Here is a 19,630-nt window from a genome sequence, read left to right as displayed (position 1 = left end):
TGTATGTGAATTGCATGACAATGCAAGGTTTAAGCTCCGACATTAAATTTCGGCCGACGGTACCACAGGATATTATCCATTACGCAAAATTTAGCGGTCAACTGCAGTGTTGCGTCAAATGCCACACAAATTACTGTTAACATACTTTAAATAAACCACAAAGTGGCTGGATGAGTGAGTTCACAATATTTTAAATAGCGTTTTATGTTGTAAATGTTTTAATCTTTTAATGAATGTTTTAATGTTAATGTTTTAATGTTTTAATGTTAATGTTTTAATGTATACTGGAAAATGTTGCTTTTTTGCCTTTGCTTTTTCATGTTAAAATAAACTACAAATGAATTTTAAATGTATTATATATAATTATATACCGCTACTGTCATACTACAATGGTCATTTAATCATTTATACCGTTGAGAGCAAAAAAGGCATTAAATTCGTTTTTTTAAATTACAGTTCACTATACTGTATACAGTATGGAATGATATGATACTAATTAATGATTTTAATACTTATAGAATCATATTATAGTATTTTAACATATACAGTATAGTATTATAAGGTATTATACTGTTTGTAGTATCATGCAGTATTATACTGTATGTAGTAGTAGCATACAGTATTTATACTGTATAGGGTATCATACAGTATTATATTATCAATATATAGTATCATACAGTATACTGTATGGAGGTATATAGTTTTGCACATGAATGATTTGGTTGCCTCCACAATCGCTTAAAAAACCAGGAATTTTGGCCAACATTTAAGCTTCCTTCTCAATTTTGCCGTATTAACATACTTTACGTTGCTTTGCTTGTTGTGGCCTAGTACTTTGACAAAATAGTTTTTTATTTAAAAAAAATAAAGATTGGTGAAAATGCGCTAGATAACATATCTGTGGCTTGAGATCTTGAGTCAAAAAGATGGATGAGAATTCATATGTATACAATTTAAATTGTATTTTATAAAATTAAATGTTATGTTATATAAACAAAGATATATTACCTGATCTTCTAGGAAGAGATCGTTTGCATCGGCTACAAGTTTATCAACTTGGATAGTGCCACCCAGACTTTGAAACCAGCCATTCTCTACTACTAATGTTAGCACCATCAGAGCCTCAACCATCAATTGCCTATACTGAGGTTGTGGTATACGATTAAGAACGGTCTCAACTGCCAACGCAAACTTCAGCTCACCAGCGGTCATCTCTCTTGTCAAGCTTTGATGCAAGAAGTTTCCCTTGATACTGATACCATGGCACTGCAAGAGACAAAGCATTATAAGAATTATTTTGATGATAGAGAAGAGCAGTCCTAAGACCTAATAGTTTTAGATTATTTGTACTGTATTTAAATTTTATTTTTAATCAAAAACTGTAACACAAATACACAATAAACATTTAACAGCAAGACTAACAGTAACGACTAACCCATATATGGACAGGATGATGTCATACCACTACCATACTAGGGCATATCAATACCATATTTGAGCACATATTTTTTGTCAAACTAGTTTGATAGTGTAACACTAACAAATTTATTTAAACATAATCAGTGCATCTATTAGTTTTTAAAAGACATTATTCAATCAAAAATTTTGAAAAATGTTGATGTAACCTTTTTAATTCCTCAGAATAAATCACTTCCTCCCAAGACGTATCAAAGATTTGAGAGATAGTTATAAAAGCAAAATGTCACGTCCCAAAGAAAAATTTAATTGAACATTAGTTCCACGAAAATTACTGCCAGATAAATAAAGAACCTATACCGGTTTAGTCGCTTTACTACCATTTTTAAATCTTTCCATCCTGTCGTCTATTGGTTACTCACGCAATTTCAGCAGACTTGCGGTTAAATTAAATTCCGTTATTATTCATAGGAGTATCCCACAATATCGTGTTCAGTTTGGATGTATATATATGGTAGAACAGAACCATCGGTGCCAAATACAGTGGAATTATCCAATCGTCCCAGTTGGTGAATCGAGTGTTGATTGACTTATCAATCGTAAGGTTAAAGGTTAAACACTTAATTTTATGTTATCTCCCAAAGCATATCACTACATACATTACGTCCTTCTATTCAGGAAGTAAGCATGTTCTACAGAGACTAACCACAGCAAAACATGACTTTTTCCCCTTTTACATCAATAGTTTTAGCTGCTATACCCACTCTCTAAAGCTCTGTCTACACTATTATTAAACAAGGAAAAAAGGTGTATGTGTACAAATATGGTAGTGATATTCTCAAATATGGTACGGTCTATTTCAAGCGCCTCTTCCTACTTCCACACATCTTTCTGACCATGACTTGACTTTATATAAACCGTATGTGCTTTGTGTGGCATGGTTTTTGATATACAAGTGGAAGACATAGATAGCATTCTGAATAGAGTGCTATAGGATACCGCCTTCCTAATATTAATAAACCTATACATTAAACTCTTTGTTTTTACTGTAATGGTGCTGCCATTTGTGTTGAATATTGATTATGTGTTATGTGTTTTGATGAACTGATTATAACATCGGATTTTGCAAGCAGCTACGATCACACAAGGTCGACAAGGGAAACAGTCTTTCCCAGTTCGTTTATGTATGCTTATAATATTATACAGTATGACAAGTTTTGGCCCATCAATCACGTCATGATGCGTCAAGACATGTGTTAAACATCAAAACATGCTTTAGCATATAGAAGATGATTGGCTGCCTTGTTTAATTTATCTGCGAATGAGTTGACCTTTAAAACAAGTTAAGTTTATAAGTATCAACCCTGACACAATTGGAGTTATGAGTTGATTTCCACTTTTAATTATCGGATTATCAAATGTATAATCAAGCTCATGAAACAAAAATGATTTCCTATGTAATAATGAGGGACGTGTGTATATGGAAATGTGTATAAAATAACATTACTAATACAAATTTTAATAAGAAAAATATATGAGGTGGGTGAGAAAATACATGTGTGTCACACAGCCGAAAGTTTATTTTAAGGTTTTTTACCCAGCGACCAGCCTAATATCAACTCTGAAAGTACTGTTTTACTTTTTTCCACATATATTTAATTTTTTTTTTCCCCATCCCTACCCCTAGAAAGATACTAGACAAGAGCCTAAATCGTAAGTGAGTTTGGAAGATATATGAACAGCAAAGACTATCTAAATTGCGAATGCTATGATCCAATTTAATAAGACCTAACATTTACTTTTCCTCTCTCTTGGCGAGGTAAGTAGTACTTTAAAAAAAGAGATGTACAACTTAAAAAACACCCTAGGAGAATATAAAAAATTCTAAACATATCAATCAATCATCGCAAGTAAAACATTCTTGTGGCTATGTCATTGGCGCCTGACTGATGTCAACAGTTGCCAAGAATTGTCACTACACAGTCATCATTCAATTACTGAAGACAAACTATTTTTCTAGTAGAATATTTATATGCAACTGTAAGAAAATCTTTCCAAAAACACATGTTTTGTAAGTAAAGATCAATTTATATCTTAATTGTAATGTACATCTTACTTGGAAGTGGAGAGATGATACTACGGTATGGAATGAGCAAACAGGAGTGTCAGTAACCACTTGAAAAAGAAAATCTGAAGAACAATTATGATTATACGATACATACCTTCTCTAAAACTCTCCAGACTTTTGGATAAAAGTCGTTAGGTGCTCGATTGAGTGCGCCATCAAGACGTCTCCTTCGAAGCCATTGTCCTGATTTTTCAGAAAATACTTCGTCTTCTATAGACTCTTTGGAAAGGTCAAGTTTGCTAGCGTCTCCACTCTTTGACATCATCTGAAATTGAAAGAATTGTTTTTTTCTGTTTTTCATATAATACACAAAATATTCATCTTCCATAAAATTAAAAAGAAAACTAAAAAATTAAATGAACTCCATACCAACAGTGTATGGTTTTAATAAAAAAAAGTAGGTTGTCACAATTCAGTAAAATTTAAATATTTGTGAGGATATTTGTAAAGTGCTAGTATGAGGGCAGACACGCTTGGATAAGGACTTATTTCACTTTCTCAGAAATGGTAATCAGAGCTTGAATAAATGAAATATCGGAAGGTGTTATATTAATTGGTAACTTTATTTCAGAACACTTTAAAAACAGAAACTTTCCTGCGCATTAAACTTGAGTGATTGAAATTCGTGAAAGTTTCTGGTTTTATAGGAACAATTTCATATACAACAATACTTGAAAGAAAACGAAAAAAAAAACCACTAAAATAGGATTTTCTCCCTTTTAGTGAGGAGATTTGAAGACCATAACAGATAGTTTGTAGTACACTTAACAAGATCATTTTAACTGTTCACAACTCTTATTTTAAAAGTAACCATAGACGCACTTGCGGACATGCTCTTAAAAAGAGGATATACTACATGAAAGCAGTCCAAACTATAGAAGGTGCTATGAAATGTTGAAAATATATCAAACAATAGAGGGAGCTATTAAAAATATAAAAATAATGGCATCTATTATTAAAGAAACCGTCCCTACGTTTTTTAGATCTATTTTAAGATCACAAACTATATTTAATGTAAAAATAATATTATATGGTCCTATTGCAATAACTTTTTTCATCTTTAAATGGTAAAAAATGTGAAAAATAAGTCGATTCTAATAATTATAGCGGCCCGCTATAAATCCCAAAATGCATTGGGCGCGGATTGATATTTCTGCTTTTCTTCTGTAATTAACCCACTTTTCGATCGATCGCAAGGCCAAAACAAATGGAAGACTCCTAACTTTTCAGCGAAAATACCAGGATTTACCCAATTTGTATAAACGGAGTCTGGCAAAAATAGAAAGACAATTAATGCAGAAACTATACAATGTCAGGCTAGGTATATAGCTAGCGTACGATGTTCATACGTTACCAATGTTTACCAGCTAGGCCTACAAAACTAAGACTAGCTAGGCTAGGCCTAAAGACCGTCCACGAGAGGTCATTCGCCGTGAGCTACTTAGGTAGTGCATTGTTTCTTACTTTTTATCATAATTTACCATAAAACGTACATTTAAGACAAGGAATGACATGGTTTAATGTTTTTAAAGTAATGTATATGTATTATTTTTACAAAACGTCACAAATTGTAGGGAAGGGGTCTTTAACATTTCTGTGCTAAAGGCCGAAAATGTGGTGCCAACTCATTATTTCACATATTATACAACGCATGAGAACAACATTTTACTGATTAAGAACCTACAATAGTAGTAGCAAAAACTATAATTTCGTAAACATTATTGGGATATTTGTTTTTGTTTATCAACAATCGGAAGAAATTGCATTTTAGAGAGCAGGAGATGACAAAATACATTGGGAGACTCGTCGGATACCATTTTTTTGTAAAGTTGTTTGGATAGTGGCACTGTAGTCAACATGTTTTTGCATATTTTCTTTTTTCATAAAGCCTCTATACCTGGCAGACACCCGATGAAATTGCATTTTAGAGAGCAATGTTACCCTGGATATCTTCATCTATGATTCTATGATTAAGTTAACTTTTTAATGACATCCAATCTCTTGGCTCTGATTTCCCAGAAAAATTGTTTCCCGAACAACTTCCAGAAGGTTGCTTTTCAAGGCTCACAAAGCGACGATTTTGAGTATATTTTTAGCCCCTTCCAATTAAATGTTTCCTTCTGTTTTATGTACAAGGGTAATTATAGTTGGTTAGTACTTTTAATTTAATTAGGAAACCCTTCATATTACAACTAATTAATCTTCACCTTAATAAAAGTCCAAACACACACAAAAATATTGTTAATTCCAAATAATAATAATATGATACCGGTGAACGGAAACAAGCAAGAAATGTTAACATTAAGATCAAGGAATGATCCACTGATCCAAAACTAACTAACCCAGTATCTATGACTAACTAACCTAGTAACTATCACTAACCCAGTAACCAACAGAATAACTATGAACATACTAATTTAACAAATAATAAAATCTATGAAAAATAAATTATTCAGTAATAATATAAGTAGTTCTTTGATAGTAAACCAATAAAACTTACGTTGGCAAGACAGTTTCGTCTAGCTGTCAGCTTGACTTCTTCAGTTGCTATGATGCGTTATGGCACTCAAAACCAGAATTAAAGAGCACAAGAAAGATGTTGAGGAAAACACACAGAACATGCAGACGCGTGCATCACGGAAAGTTTCGTCCTCCATTTTACATAAATCAGCAATCACGGACCATATGACCACACACAACCACATACCTAACTGGGATAAGATAGAGGTACTACACAAAGAACAAGTTTGGCTTAAACGTAAAATTAAAGAAAGCATCAAAATAAAAATACAAAGATGAATAGAGACGAAGGCGCGCACCAACTATCTCACATTTACGATCAGCTTCTGACGACGACTGGTCCCCTAGGCTACACAACAAAATCATCTAGTGGCTGGAAAGGAGACCAATCGGCGCCATAACGCATCATAGCAACTGAAGAAGTCAAGCTGACAGCTAGACGAAACTGTCTTGCCAACGTAAGTTTTATTGGTTTACTATCAAAGAACTACTTATATTATTATACGAATCGAAACCAGAAGAAATGTTTTCATTATTCAGTAATAATTATAAGTTGAACAAATGTATTAATAGCCAGAAAAACTTATTGCAACAACTCATAATCAGCCATGGACTTCATTAAAAGAGAGTACTCCACATCATAAATATATGATTGATATACAAAATATTTGCAAAATCATATCATCTGGCCAGCTGCCTGTGTAGTTATAATATGCATTAGCTATAATATGAAACATTTAATTTAATTTTTTTTAAACAATCAAGGTCAATAGAACAATTGTTTGTGAAAATATTACTAAATCCTCCAGAGAGCGTTATTTGACACTTAATCATTAAAAAAACTTTGAACTTGTAAAGATTAACATGTTTTACACATAGTAATGTAATGTAAAACCACAATTACTTAATGTAGTCACAGTAATAGAAACTGCTGAGTAAAAGCATAGTTACTTAATGTAGTCACAGTAATAGAAACTGCTGGGTAAAACCAGTTACTTAATGTAGTCACAGTAATAGAAACTGCTGGGTAAAACCACAGTTACTTAATGTAGTCACAGTAATAGAAACTGCTGGGTAAAACCAGAGTTACTTAATGTAGTCACAGTAATAGAAACTGCTGGGTAAAACCACAGTTACTTAATGTAGTCACAATAATAGAAACTGCTGGATAAAACCAGTTACTTAATGTAGTCACAATAATAGAAACTGCTGGGTAAAACCACAGTTACTTAATGTAGTCACAGTAATAGAAACTGCTGGGTAAAACCAGTTACTTAATGTAGTCACAATAATAGAAACTGCTGGGTAAAACCACAGATAATACTATGGTCACACTAATAGAAACTGCTGGTTAAAACCACATTTACTTAATATAGTCACAATAACAGAAACTGCTGGGTAAATACTTACCGTCATTTCCTTTTTAAGTTGTGACATGCCAATAATTTCTTCTTTACTTGATGTCACAATAGATAACTGGCGCTCCTTTAAGGCAGATGCATTACTTACTGTAAAATAGATACATTCAATTTAGAAATTCTAGCAAATAATTTTGAATTATGGAAGAGCTAAAAACTCATAAAAACACTACAGTATAAAGTTGAGTTCCGTGTTCATTCTGAACAGAGAGTATAAGCTGTTAGGAGTTCATGGTACTAAGCCTCTCAGCATTATATGGTAGGGTGGTCAGTTCCTTTCCACACTGCCTTAACCCTCCTTAGTATTTTTTAACCAGATACTCATATACAGCCGAGTAGAGTAGAGTGGACTGGTAGTTTTTCTTATGGAAAATGTCTTAACCACTTAACTACTGCAACTCATACACCAGACAGCAAATTTCGTATCACTACTGTGTAAATCAGAATTTTTTTTTCATACCTGTAGTTACACCAAATTCTCTGCCACTCAAGATGTGATGTAGTAGTCCTTTCATTTCAAATGGACTTAGCGCCATTAGTTGTTCATATGCATCTTCAGCTGAAATTCAGTAAGAAATAAGTCACCATATACATGATTATATTTTAAACAACTGACATTTTCAGCCTACACCTCCCTATTTATCTTAACGCTCAAATGATCGAACTGGATTTACCTGAACAGCTAAGGGCGCGAGCCAATTCAGAGCACATGATCTGGATGATGAGACCGATACGAAGACGAAGCATTTCTTGAAAGAGTTTTGGTTCGGTCCTAATGAACATTGCTAAATATTGCAACAATTCCTATTGAAAGTTTACAAAAGTATATTTTGTCAAGAAATTTGAAAATTGGTAAATGAAAAAAAGCCAGGTAATGTACTGCATCTTTGCAATAATCCAGCAGGGTCAGAGGTCACTCAGTCCATAAAGGCCCTGTTACTGACGAAGCAAAGAAAGGCAGGTTATGTACTGCATGACGTGACCCTTTGGAAAAGATCATATTATTGAATGTGCAACAAGTAGTTCAGAAGGGTCAGAGGTCACTCAGTCCTTAAAAAGGCCCTGTTAGTGTTACTGACGAAGCAAAGAAAGTCAGGTTATGTACTGCATGACGTGACCATTTTGGAAAGATCATATTATTGAATGTACAAGTAGTTCAGCAGGGTCAAAATAAATCTGTTCCTTACTTGTGTAAGAACTGCAGACCCACTGTCTTGTCCACATGCTTCTGATATGATCTTCTGAAGTTCCTCTGGTGACAATGGTGCTGTGATGATGACCTCTCTAGGCTCTGGAGGCAAGCCTACAGACAACTGCTTCTGACGGACAAGTAAATCAGTAACTGCCTGCGCTAACTGTTCCACTTGCTTGCCTAGCATACCCGCTGTGTGTCGTATCAACGACCATGCTTTGTGGTATCCACACTGAAGGAAAAATATTTACAGGCTATATTACCATTCCTCAACAGGATCTGTGTATTTGTGTAAAGTGTCATTTCAATCATAAGGTGGTGGTTACAGAACCATTACTAAAATGTCAACAAAGTAGCTACCTTAATATATAACTCTTCTAATAATTGCTTTACAGTTGCACCAGCTTGGCCGTTGAGATGTGTGTCCCAGTTAGGACCCCTGTAGGAATGAATAATTCATATAGAATAACTCAATGTATTTCTATGTTTTATAGAATTATTAAAGCTATACAGATTCTGATCAGTGCTATTTCTACACTTACGACAATATTTTCCCAGTATCATTTCTTTTTTGTATTTATTAATTTAGTCACACTCTTGTTTAAAATACAAGACCAGCCAATTCTGGTTTATGAGTGAAAAAATATATAAAATAACAACAATAAAAATAGACACGGATAAAAACATCAAATAAAATAATAACTTTAGACAGTCTTACGACATCAAACCTCAACATTTTTTTTTCATAGGAATATTTTGTAATACAGTATCTCATTTGTATCACATGTGGTGCCTGTATCATGAAAGGTTAAGGGTTACGCTATGGTATATGATACTAGGAGATGCATGTGAAACACATGTGTATTACCAAATATTCCTATGATACTGGGGAAATCTAGATACGTCAGTACCAAGAATCTGGTGCAGATACGTAATAAGAACAAAATATCAAGAGAATTAAGACAAATGCCTGGAAACATTATTTAATAAAAAAACTTGTTGGGCAAGCCTAAATAATATTCAAGTCAATAATCACTACAAATAAACTATCATTTTCTCAATAAATTTCCCAAGGGTCGCCTTTAGTGACCTTTAAAAAGGCAGTTGTCTGGGTGCAGGGTGGAAATTAATCTGGGTGTTAGAAATTAAAAACGAACATTTGACAGTGTTAAAGAAGTAAGCAGGTGGGAAAACCCAGTGACCTTCATAATGCAGAAAAACAAAAAACCAATGTTCATTATTGTAATATGCAACGAATGACTTGGCAAGTATTTTATTGAATTCAGGAATCTCAAAGTGCTATTACAAAAAAAAGGGGGGCTGCTTCAATTTAATTTGACGCAATTAGCAACCCTAAGGAATATTAAAACGCTTCTGTCCTGTTTCAAAATAGGGGTGCTAACATGTGGTTTAATTGGATTGCGTGACATCACCAAATCCACACATTAAGGAAAACGATAAACAGCTGTTAAAAAAATCAAATAAAATCATTTCTACCAACTGCTTGCTTTTTAAAAAGGATACATATAAATAAATGAATTAAATACAATCAAGAAAAATATTTAAAAAAATGTTTTTCTGCTATATATTTTATTATTTTGTCCATTTTTGGCACAGCTGTGTAAAAATAGTACTGTACCATTACAGCTGGATGACACATGACCCAAACAAATTAAACATTTTATAAGAGATGACAATGAAAAGAAGGACGAATTAAAATGCAACGTAAGTTAGAATTTAACTTACTTTGAAACGTATAGAAAGTGCACAATATCGGCTTGCTCATATAGAGAAGTAGATTCCTTTAAGTTGTCCAATAACTCACTAATATTTACGCCTTCATACATTTGAAAAACCTTTAAAAAATAATAAAAGTTTTTTTTTTTTATAAATCATTGAGTACAAATCAATTTGTTTTAGATAACCGAATGAATAAATTTATACAATCAGATGAAATATAGAAAATAATACAAAACATAATGAGGAGTAATACAAAAATAAAAGAAATCCAAGGTAAAATAAATATATTGTTACTTACATGATCATACAATTTTGATAGAATATTGAGCAATTATTTCATTTTTCAACGCTAACATGCCGTAATTTTGAGTATGTGCTGTTACTATGTTTTCCGGTTTTCTTTTGCATTGTTGCCGTGAAATTACCGTACTGAAGCCCACCCCCCTCGAACATGAAATCACGTCAAGTTTGGGAGGTGGGCTTATACCCGAGGATCCAAAAATGCAGATCATCAAAAACAGCACATGTACACTGTGTATTTCCACCATGCGAGCGAGCGCCCTCACGTGTACGACGTTGCCTCTAAATACACGAGGTGTAGAGTGTCGGAAAATTAAGCTTATAGCCTAGTTCGTGTAATTTATCGTAGAATATCTTATTTTAAACATCAATTGAACAAGATTTTATCAAGCAGAAAAGCAAGTGTACAATGTTTGTTAAATAGAAATGTACCAAAGAAATTTAATAAGCTTGTTTATGGCAGCCGATACCAAATAGTGGTTTTCCGTTTTGGCGACTTGTATGTAGCGTCGTGTGTGAAGCGATCTTCGACCGCGATGGAGTGTAAACAAAACAGGACCGCTAGGCCTCATATGGCCTAGCGTATATTAGCCTAGCTTGGTTATGATCAAAGGTAGGTGTATTCGGTGTATGGACGTCGCTAAATACAAAAATATGTATTACGACACACACTGTAGATCTTCGAATTAATGGGTGGCTTATACCCGAGTGCCTCATTTTTCATGAAAATTAGTCAGAAGTCGGGGGTGGGCTTATACCCGAGTATGGGCTTATACCCGCGTCAGTACGGTACACTGATTTGATTTCTCATAGCAATGTTTGCAGCATTGTTACATCGTTAGTTCCCATTTGTAATTACACAATGCAGCACTTTGAGTCGATACAGCGCTGTGTTACGTTGCATTGTGTTCTAGTGGGAACTACGCTTTAAAAAAATATGAGGAATGTGACACTAACAATTATAATTTTTTTTTGGCCTAAAATAATATTACAGTATTACCTGTTTATCTTGAACCCAGCTTGCTGCTCTTTTCCTGCTGGGAGACTTATTCCCAACATTATCCGTTGGGAGTAGATTAAAAGATGGACTTTTAAGAAGAGGTTGCTGCTGCAAACCAACTGTAAAAATATCATTAATGATAATTTCATTAAGAAAAACAAAGAAATGGTTTAAACTTTTATTTAACACAAATATCACAATGGTCATCATTATAACTATGATTTCTAATAATGAATTTTATATCTAAATAAAAAAATTTTTTTTATGATTGTTTACAGGCAGTGTGACAATTACAAATATGATGAAAAAGTATGATGACATGATAATTAATAATAATAATTTTGTAAGTATGAATTATGAATTATTTTAAAATATGATAAAAATTTATTTTAGATAATTTTGAATTATTTATGCTATGCTAAAAATAATAATTATTTTGTATAAGTATAAATTGTTTCTTTGAAAATACAAAAAGCAATTGTTTTTCAAGATGCAAATGAAAGTACAAAATAAAATAGTTTACTCTAAGGAAAATGATAAAGAGATTAATTTAAAACTAAACAAATCTTTCATTAATTGCTGTATTAACAAAAACAACATTTTCACAACTACAAAAGCAAGAACTTCTAGTGCAAGACGTCTAAAGCTCCGTCTCCACTATCAAACTTAATGCGACAAAAAAAATGTGCCCATATACGGACATGATGATGTCATGTCACTACCATATTTGAGCACATCACATTTTTTGGATAGTGTGGACAAAACTTTAAAGCAAGCCCCTATGGCAATGATATGTTAAGTATTGTACAAAGACTTCTTCTAATCTCAGGATTGAACCTTTAAAGAAATATTCACAAACAAAATAGAAATACCTGTTCGGCTAATCAGACGTGTTTGTTGAATTATACCCGACACCGGACTCTTTGTTTGTGATGCAGTTTTTGTCATGTTTGAGATTAGATCTAACGTAGGATCAGTGATATTTCGTGGCAGTGGCTTTAACGGATTTACTTTCCTAATGCTAGGCAGGAATGGCATTGGGCACCAATCATTATCATTCATATCATCAAGCTGCTGTATAATACTTTTATAATTGCCTAGAATTACATCAATATAGAAGGAATCACATGCAAGCAAGAGCACACCCAAACATGCACTTTATGATCAGTGGAGGATTGAAATATTTCACAACATACATTTTTTTTGTTAACATTTACAAAGAACAATTTCTCACTGCCTTTTATTTATGAACACAAGTATTAAACTTTTGCTACACTTCATGGTATTTTGGCAAATCATAAAAAAAAATTTGGAATAAATTGTTAATGTTGGTTAAAAAAGGCAAGAAATAACCTCAATCCTCCAACCATCATTTCTTTTCATTCTAATAAATGAAAATTTATAAATAAAATAAATACATTTGTTAGCTTTTACCACAATAAACTTTGTATTATATTATTCCAGGCAGTAACAGGAAAGGATGTGTAACAAAGAAACACAAACAGATCAAACACACTTAAAGCCATCATAATGATAAACAACAATAATAAAAAGCTGTTTAAAAGATGTATTGTCCCTTGAAACGCAAAAAATGAAAAAAAAATATTCTAAATTTAAATTGGCCATATCAAAGTAATATTAAAGTTATCCATCTTAAGTCGAAAATTCGAGCCAAAAACAACAAGGTTACGTAATTAACAGGTATATTAATTTGATTACATTTCGTCTGGAAAATCGTCACGTTTTGAACAAAAAAACGTCTGTATTTCGGTTAAATTTTTTTTTTTTTGACTAATTTTTGGTGAAAGTTAATAACTATTATGATATGATACCCCCTTTTTTCGAAATATTTAAAAAAAAATTTGTTGGAATTAGTCAAAGGGACAATACATCAAATTTATGCTATAGATGAGGATGTATTAATTTGATGGCGCTACGATCGTGAATCTGACCCAGAAAAGGGCCCTCAATGGGTGTTATAAAGAAGCAGCTTTTTAATTCTAAAATTTAAACTTAAATTTTCTTTGTTTATGTTTAAAAATTGCTTAGAATCTAAAGTAACATTGAATTGGATTGTGTTATCTTTTTTTTATATATTTTTTTTTTACAGGCCGAGTCTGCAGACATTTTACCTGCTACCTATTACAAATTTCTTGCGTATTGGTATAATAAGCGCAATAGATTCGTATTAGAACAGTAGAAAGTTCATGGAATAGTAAAGAATAAACTGAAATACTATATGTTAAAATTTGAGTTAGATATAGTATAAAATTAAATATGATAGCTTTTTAAAAGTGTGTATGATCCTAGCTTTCATCCATTTGGCAATCTGCTACAGGCCTACCTGGCGACTCGCCAAGATCAATGGAGCGTGTCCGTTGCAGCAACTGATGAATGGTGCCAGACATTCGACGTTTGCGAAGTCTATCAGTTTTTTGGCTCCAATTAGATTCAGTTAACGACACTTTAGTGCTGAGAAGGTTCAGGGAGGGATGTCGGTCGTTCAGTGTACTTATTAGAGCATCAGGTTTTGCTGATGAGTAAAGTTCATTCATATAACATATTGAAGAATCAGAGAGGATAAATCACATTATTTTCATACATTCTTTGCTAAGCCTAAAGCTCTGTCCACACTATCAAACTAGTTTTTACAAAAAAGTTTGATGTGCCCAAATATGGTAGTGATATGACGTCATGGTGTTTTTTTGTTGCATAAAGTTTGATAATGTAGACAGAGCTTAAAAGCTAGTTTAGCTATTTGCGCAAAATGTTATCATTGTTATCAATGTATCTATCCTCACTGGTCAAAGTCTTTAATAAACATTGCACTTTGTTTCAATATCATAAATTTAGACTAAATTCTTTCACAAAATTCAATATCTTTGTAAGTTTTTACAACCATTGTTCATTTTTTTCAGCGAAAAATCAAAAAGCAGCAAGTCTATTTTAAAATAAATTTTAAAAATAGATTTTTTACAAATACTTTGTATTTTATCTTATGCATGCTGTGACATGCTTGCTTATACATGGTTCTTGGTCCAAATCATATCACAGTTCCTGAATTTATTTTTTTGAGACGAGGTTTAAAAGCATAGGTTGTTGGATGCATACATAATAAACATACCTGATGATTCTAAGAAAGTTAATTGATTGACACAAGCTGTGCTTAAAAAGTCAGACAGACTTCGCATAAGTACTTGCACCCCACTGAAATATCCTGTACGCACTTTACGGATAGTGGCCAGAAGAGCCGATTGCAGTTGCATGTTCTCTAGAAATTTAATTATTTAAACAAATTTAATCTCATTCATTTTATATATTATATTTATATGATATATGCGTGTTATTGTACAATCATTATGGATATATTTCTACTAAATGCTAGGGCCAACAAAGAAAAAAATTAGGGGTACAAGATAGTAAAGCCTATGTTCAATTCAGTTGTGTACTTAACAAAAATAATAATAATCAAAAAACCTGTGTACTATATTTCTTAAATATTAAATTGAAATCATAATACATAATTCAATGAAATAAATCTTTTACTTACCGAACATACTGTGAGTTACAGTCATAACTAACGTTGGACGGCCGACCTCGCGCCAGTTATACCGAAGGTACGCAACATCATGATGAAATATATCAACTAACAGATTTACATCAAGAGCCAAGTAAAATTGCTGTTGGTCTAAAAACTAAAAAAATATACATTAATTTTAGTTCTAAATAATAAAAATTATACAATTTTGAGTTGCGTTCAGTTGAAACTTTGCATGCTGTAATATTCATAAACTTTTTTTTCATTTTAGACACATTTTTATTTAATTGATTAATTGATTTTGGAAATTTTTTTCTTACCTGCGGGACAAACGCTAACGTTTTATCATGAAGAACGTACAGTTTACTTGTACTAAGTAAACCCACTGATTGCACTGGACATCCTGTCAACCCGAGTTTGTCACTCCGTCCTATATTGATAAAATTTATTTAAAAAAACCATGTTTATATCTACAATTTAAGTGTAGTCATCAAATAACTGTTATGGTAAAAAAAACATATCATTTATTTACTTAATTTTTCTTATTATTTGAAAACTTTATTATATATATCAATAATTCTATGGTGTACGACAAATATCTGAAAATAATTTTTTTTATATACAAACAAATATTGTTACCAAGTCTTTTGTAAAGCTGGCTCAACACCCTGGCTGGGTGAATTTGGATTGGGGATACCTCAGAGACGGTCTCCACTGGAATATTTTTATCAGCAAGTGCCTGTTTTATTTCTTCATTTTCAGCAAGTAAAACAACTGTAAACAAACCAATTTGTAATCAAATATTTGTATTTTTAAGATTTGTGAATTGAAAAAGAAATACTGTATTAAAAATAATAAGAAATTGTTTTTTTAACTCAAAATGAACAATTTATATTAGAAAGTCTTTGATTAAAATACTAAATATCAATATGCAATGTCATGGTTTTCCTGCAATTTGGCTGCTCAATTTTAATGAGGATATTTTTCCCATTTATGGACATGATGATGTCATATCACTACCATATTTGGTTTACTTTGATAGTGTAGAGAGAGCTTTAAAAATGCCTCCTTCTCTTGTTTCTCTTACCTTGGACAACGAGGTCTGGTTTTGGTTCAGTTGAAAAACGACGATTTAGAGGATCAATCTCGCCCGGTGCTAAAAACTTCTCCTTTAACAGACAGCCTAAGATGTATAAAGACTGCCCCCACATGTGTGGCATCTTTCCTCCGGCCTCACGCTTTTGACTATGGGGATTTTTATACTCTAAGTCGACCTAAGCAATATTACAAGAAATGACAAAATAATGTTGATATAAGTTTGCGGTACACCACGTATATAGTTCTGAAAAACAAAGGAAGCGCCATGACTGAACCATTGGCAATTTATCATAGGTCATAGGTCACATTGAAAGTTTCCTTCCTATTTACCTTTTCCTCTGGTACATAGTAAAGCTCTGGTACACCTTTAATTCCATTCTCCAGTCTAACTAATTTGCTATCAAGCTTTTCACTGTATTTATCAACTAACTCTTTGTTACCACGGAATACGCCATCCAACACCAAATACGTCCAAAATAAGGGCCATTCACACTCAATATTCTCAAATATCTTGAGCTCTGCTGGTTCGTAGTATAGTCTATTGGGATCCTAGAAGAAACAAAATATAAGGCTGATGTTGTGGTAATATTTGCATACAATAACAAATTCATAATTTACAAAGTGAGACCTACTGGCTAAAGCAACGATTCTGACATAAATCTGAAATGTATGGGATTTGTTTTGCAATATTGTTCCTCTATGGAGTTTCAAAGCCTTTAGTGTGTAAAGTTGTGATAACAGAGCATTATAGTATGTTTCTGTTAATTTAACCAGAAATGCACAGCAAATAATATAACATATCAATTTTTCGAACACTACAGGCACAGAATAAATTCTATACCCGATAATATATTGAAATTTAATTAAATTAATTGAAACGATCACATTTCATTATATATTGTGGTTTCAAAGCCTGTATGGCACAAACTTGTGATTACTGTGAATTATAATAGGTTTACCTCTTTTGGCGTTTTGTATCCGTCTCTCAGGAATCGCTTACACCCGTACTGTCCGTCTAATTTATCAATTATCTGATCTCGTGTAACATTTACTAAGCTCTCATCATCGCAGGAGAATGCTGGGAAACCTATTACGCTTAATAAACCAGCATCAATTTCCTTTAAAAAAAGAGAAAAAAACGGCTCGAGGATGAAATGATTATTTAATTACAAAAATAAAAATAAATTTACTATATATATGTGCATATCTTAAACTCTGTCTACACTATCAAACTAGTTTGACAAAAAAGCGTTGTGCTCAAATATGGTAGTGATATGCTCAAATATGGTAGTGATATGCTCAAATATGGTAGTGATATGACATCATCATGTCCATATATGGGCACATCACATTTTTTGTAACATTAAGTTTGATAGTGTAGACCGAGCTTTAAGAAATAAGCAGGGTTTCTATTAAGGCACCTTGCATAGACTTTTTACCATGCTATTTTGGCTTAGGGTCAGTTTATGTAATTAATTAAGAAAGGCCAAGACTAAAAGCTTTCCTATCAAATGGTCTTCACTATTTTTTTGATACGGTTAAAGTTCTCATCCAAATTGTTGTAAATGATACCAATTCTGCGATAATAACTAACCTTTGAACTGGATTCTTTTGGTAGCATAGAGTGTAGAATAGCCTGACAGCATGCAATGTGATCAGACTGCACGTGTATCACTGACGCAGCACCTCCTCTAGCCCCATACAGATCAAGTTCGTTAATAGCTTCCATGGCAGCCTAAAATCAAAGAAAACATGAGATTTAGGAATTATAGAAGTCAATGGGTTGATTAAATGTTACTGTTTATTTTTTCTTTTATAACAGAAATTATTTTTTTCCTGGGGAGTGTGGGTAATAAGAGGACATTCGAATGAGGAAGTCAATAGGTTGATTAAATGTGACTGTTTATTAGGTATTTTTTTATGACAGAAATTTTTTTTTTTTTTTTTTGGGGGGGGGGGGGGGAGGGGGTTGAATAGTACAAAATAGCTTATTGATTTTATCCATATTTTTTGTGGGACAATCTTTCGTATACATAATTCACCATGGTACACATTTATACCACATATAATTCACCATGGTACACATTTATACCACACATAATTCACCATGGTACACATTTATACCACACATAATTCACCATGGTACACATTTATACCACACATAATTCACCATGGTACACATTTATACCACACATAATTCACCATGGTACACATTTATACCACACATAATTCACCATGGTACACATTTATACCACACATAATTCACCATGGTACACATTTATACCACACATAATTCACCATGGTACACATTTATACCACACATAATTCACCATGGTACACATTTATACCACACATAATTCACCATGGTACACATTTATACTCGTGTGTCGATTTCTCACCTTTGCCATTCCTATTGAGCTGGCATTTAGTTCTGGTAAGCCATGATTCATCTTATCTCCCCTTTCCCAGATCCCGTAGTCCGGAATTCTGTATGCAGACTGGATGTAAAAGACTAGATTCTGTATGAATGCCACCTCATCAAGACTAAAGATAATCTGTAACCCTAAAATATGATAACTTAGATTAAAATATTATAGAAATAAATATATTACAGATATATTGTCCTCCTAATAAAAAAAAAAACATTTTTTTTTAATATGCCATTTTACTTTCACATAATAGTGATTGAATTAATATTATATTATTAATTAATAGTATCTCAAAAATATAGTCAGATTGGCCTGCCACCCAATGTGGTTTTGGTTGAATTTAAACGTTTATTTTGTCTTCAGAAAATGTTTTTGTTTATGGAAACGATAACATTATTAAAACTGAAAAATGACCTATTTAAAGTCTGATTTCATTAATCTTTATTTTTCATTTTTCCATGTTTTTTTTGTTTATGGAAACGATAACATTATTAAAACTGCAAAATGACCTATTTAAAGTCTGATTTCATTAATCTTTATTTTTCAATTTTCCATGTTTTTTTTAAAGGAAAAATACATCTTTAATCTATAAATAAAAGGGAGATTTAAAAAAAACAAAAGTACCTGAAGCAGTCATTTGTGACAGCATTAGGAGGTAGAGTGACGTTGCATCTATTTGAAGATGTCCCCATTCGTTGTCCCCAACACAAGTGTGACCAGTCTGAGTGCTGAACTTAGCATGGAGTGAATCTTGAGGACTTTGAGTTTGTTTGAAAGCTTCTAGTTTACTGCCTTGCCTCATCATGGCCATCAGTAACCCTCTCATTAGTTTTACCACTCTCTGTAACAAG

The 19,630-nt window shown here is 32.7% G+C and overlaps 1 protein-coding gene across 2 annotated transcripts in view; it reads right to left on the bottom strand.

The window, feature by feature from the left end:
- LOC140050160 (phosphorylase b kinase regulatory subunit alpha, skeletal muscle isoform-like) overlaps positions 1-19,630 on the bottom strand; it is a 118,003-nt gene that overhangs the window by 97,098 nt on the left and 1,275 nt on the right. For both annotated transcript variants that reach the window (XM_072095228.1, XM_072095229.1), the window contains exons 3-23: positions 19,404-19,620; positions 18,750-18,913; positions 17,945-18,085; positions 17,310-17,468; positions 16,681-16,899; positions 16,340-16,526; positions 15,892-16,026; positions 15,573-15,682; positions 15,265-15,409; positions 14,839-14,985; positions 14,059-14,247; positions 12,587-12,811; positions 11,715-11,833; positions 10,421-10,530; positions 9,035-9,113; positions 8,670-8,906; positions 8,157-8,286; positions 7,943-8,041; positions 7,475-7,572; positions 3,639-3,809; positions 1,009-1,266 (exon numbers count right to left, since the gene is read on the bottom strand). In XM_072095228.1, the coding sequence (XP_071951329.1) occupies positions 1,009-1,266; positions 3,639-3,809; positions 7,475-7,572; positions 7,943-8,041; positions 8,157-8,286; positions 8,670-8,906; positions 9,035-9,113; positions 10,421-10,530; positions 11,715-11,833; positions 12,587-12,811; positions 14,059-14,247; positions 14,839-14,985; positions 15,265-15,409; positions 15,573-15,682; positions 15,892-16,026; positions 16,340-16,526; positions 16,681-16,899; positions 17,310-17,468; positions 17,945-18,085; positions 18,750-18,913; positions 19,404-19,620 (3,339 nt within the window). The remainder of the gene's footprint in view (positions 1-1,008; positions 1,267-3,638; positions 3,810-7,474; positions 7,573-7,942; positions 8,042-8,156; positions 8,287-8,669; positions 8,907-9,034; positions 9,114-10,420; positions 10,531-11,714; positions 11,834-12,586; positions 12,812-14,058; positions 14,248-14,838; positions 14,986-15,264; positions 15,410-15,572; positions 15,683-15,891; positions 16,027-16,339; positions 16,527-16,680; positions 16,900-17,309; positions 17,469-17,944; positions 18,086-18,749; positions 18,914-19,403; positions 19,621-19,630) is intronic.

This window comes from Antedon mediterranea, chromosome 5 (genome assembly GCF_964355755.1).
Source record: "Antedon mediterranea chromosome 5, ecAntMedi1.1, whole genome shotgun sequence".
NCBI lineage: Eukaryota > Metazoa > Echinodermata > Crinoidea > Comatulida > Antedonidae > Antedon > Antedon mediterranea.
Note: the sequence above shows the minus strand (reverse complement) of the source record. Positions and strands in the feature narration are given on the sequence as shown.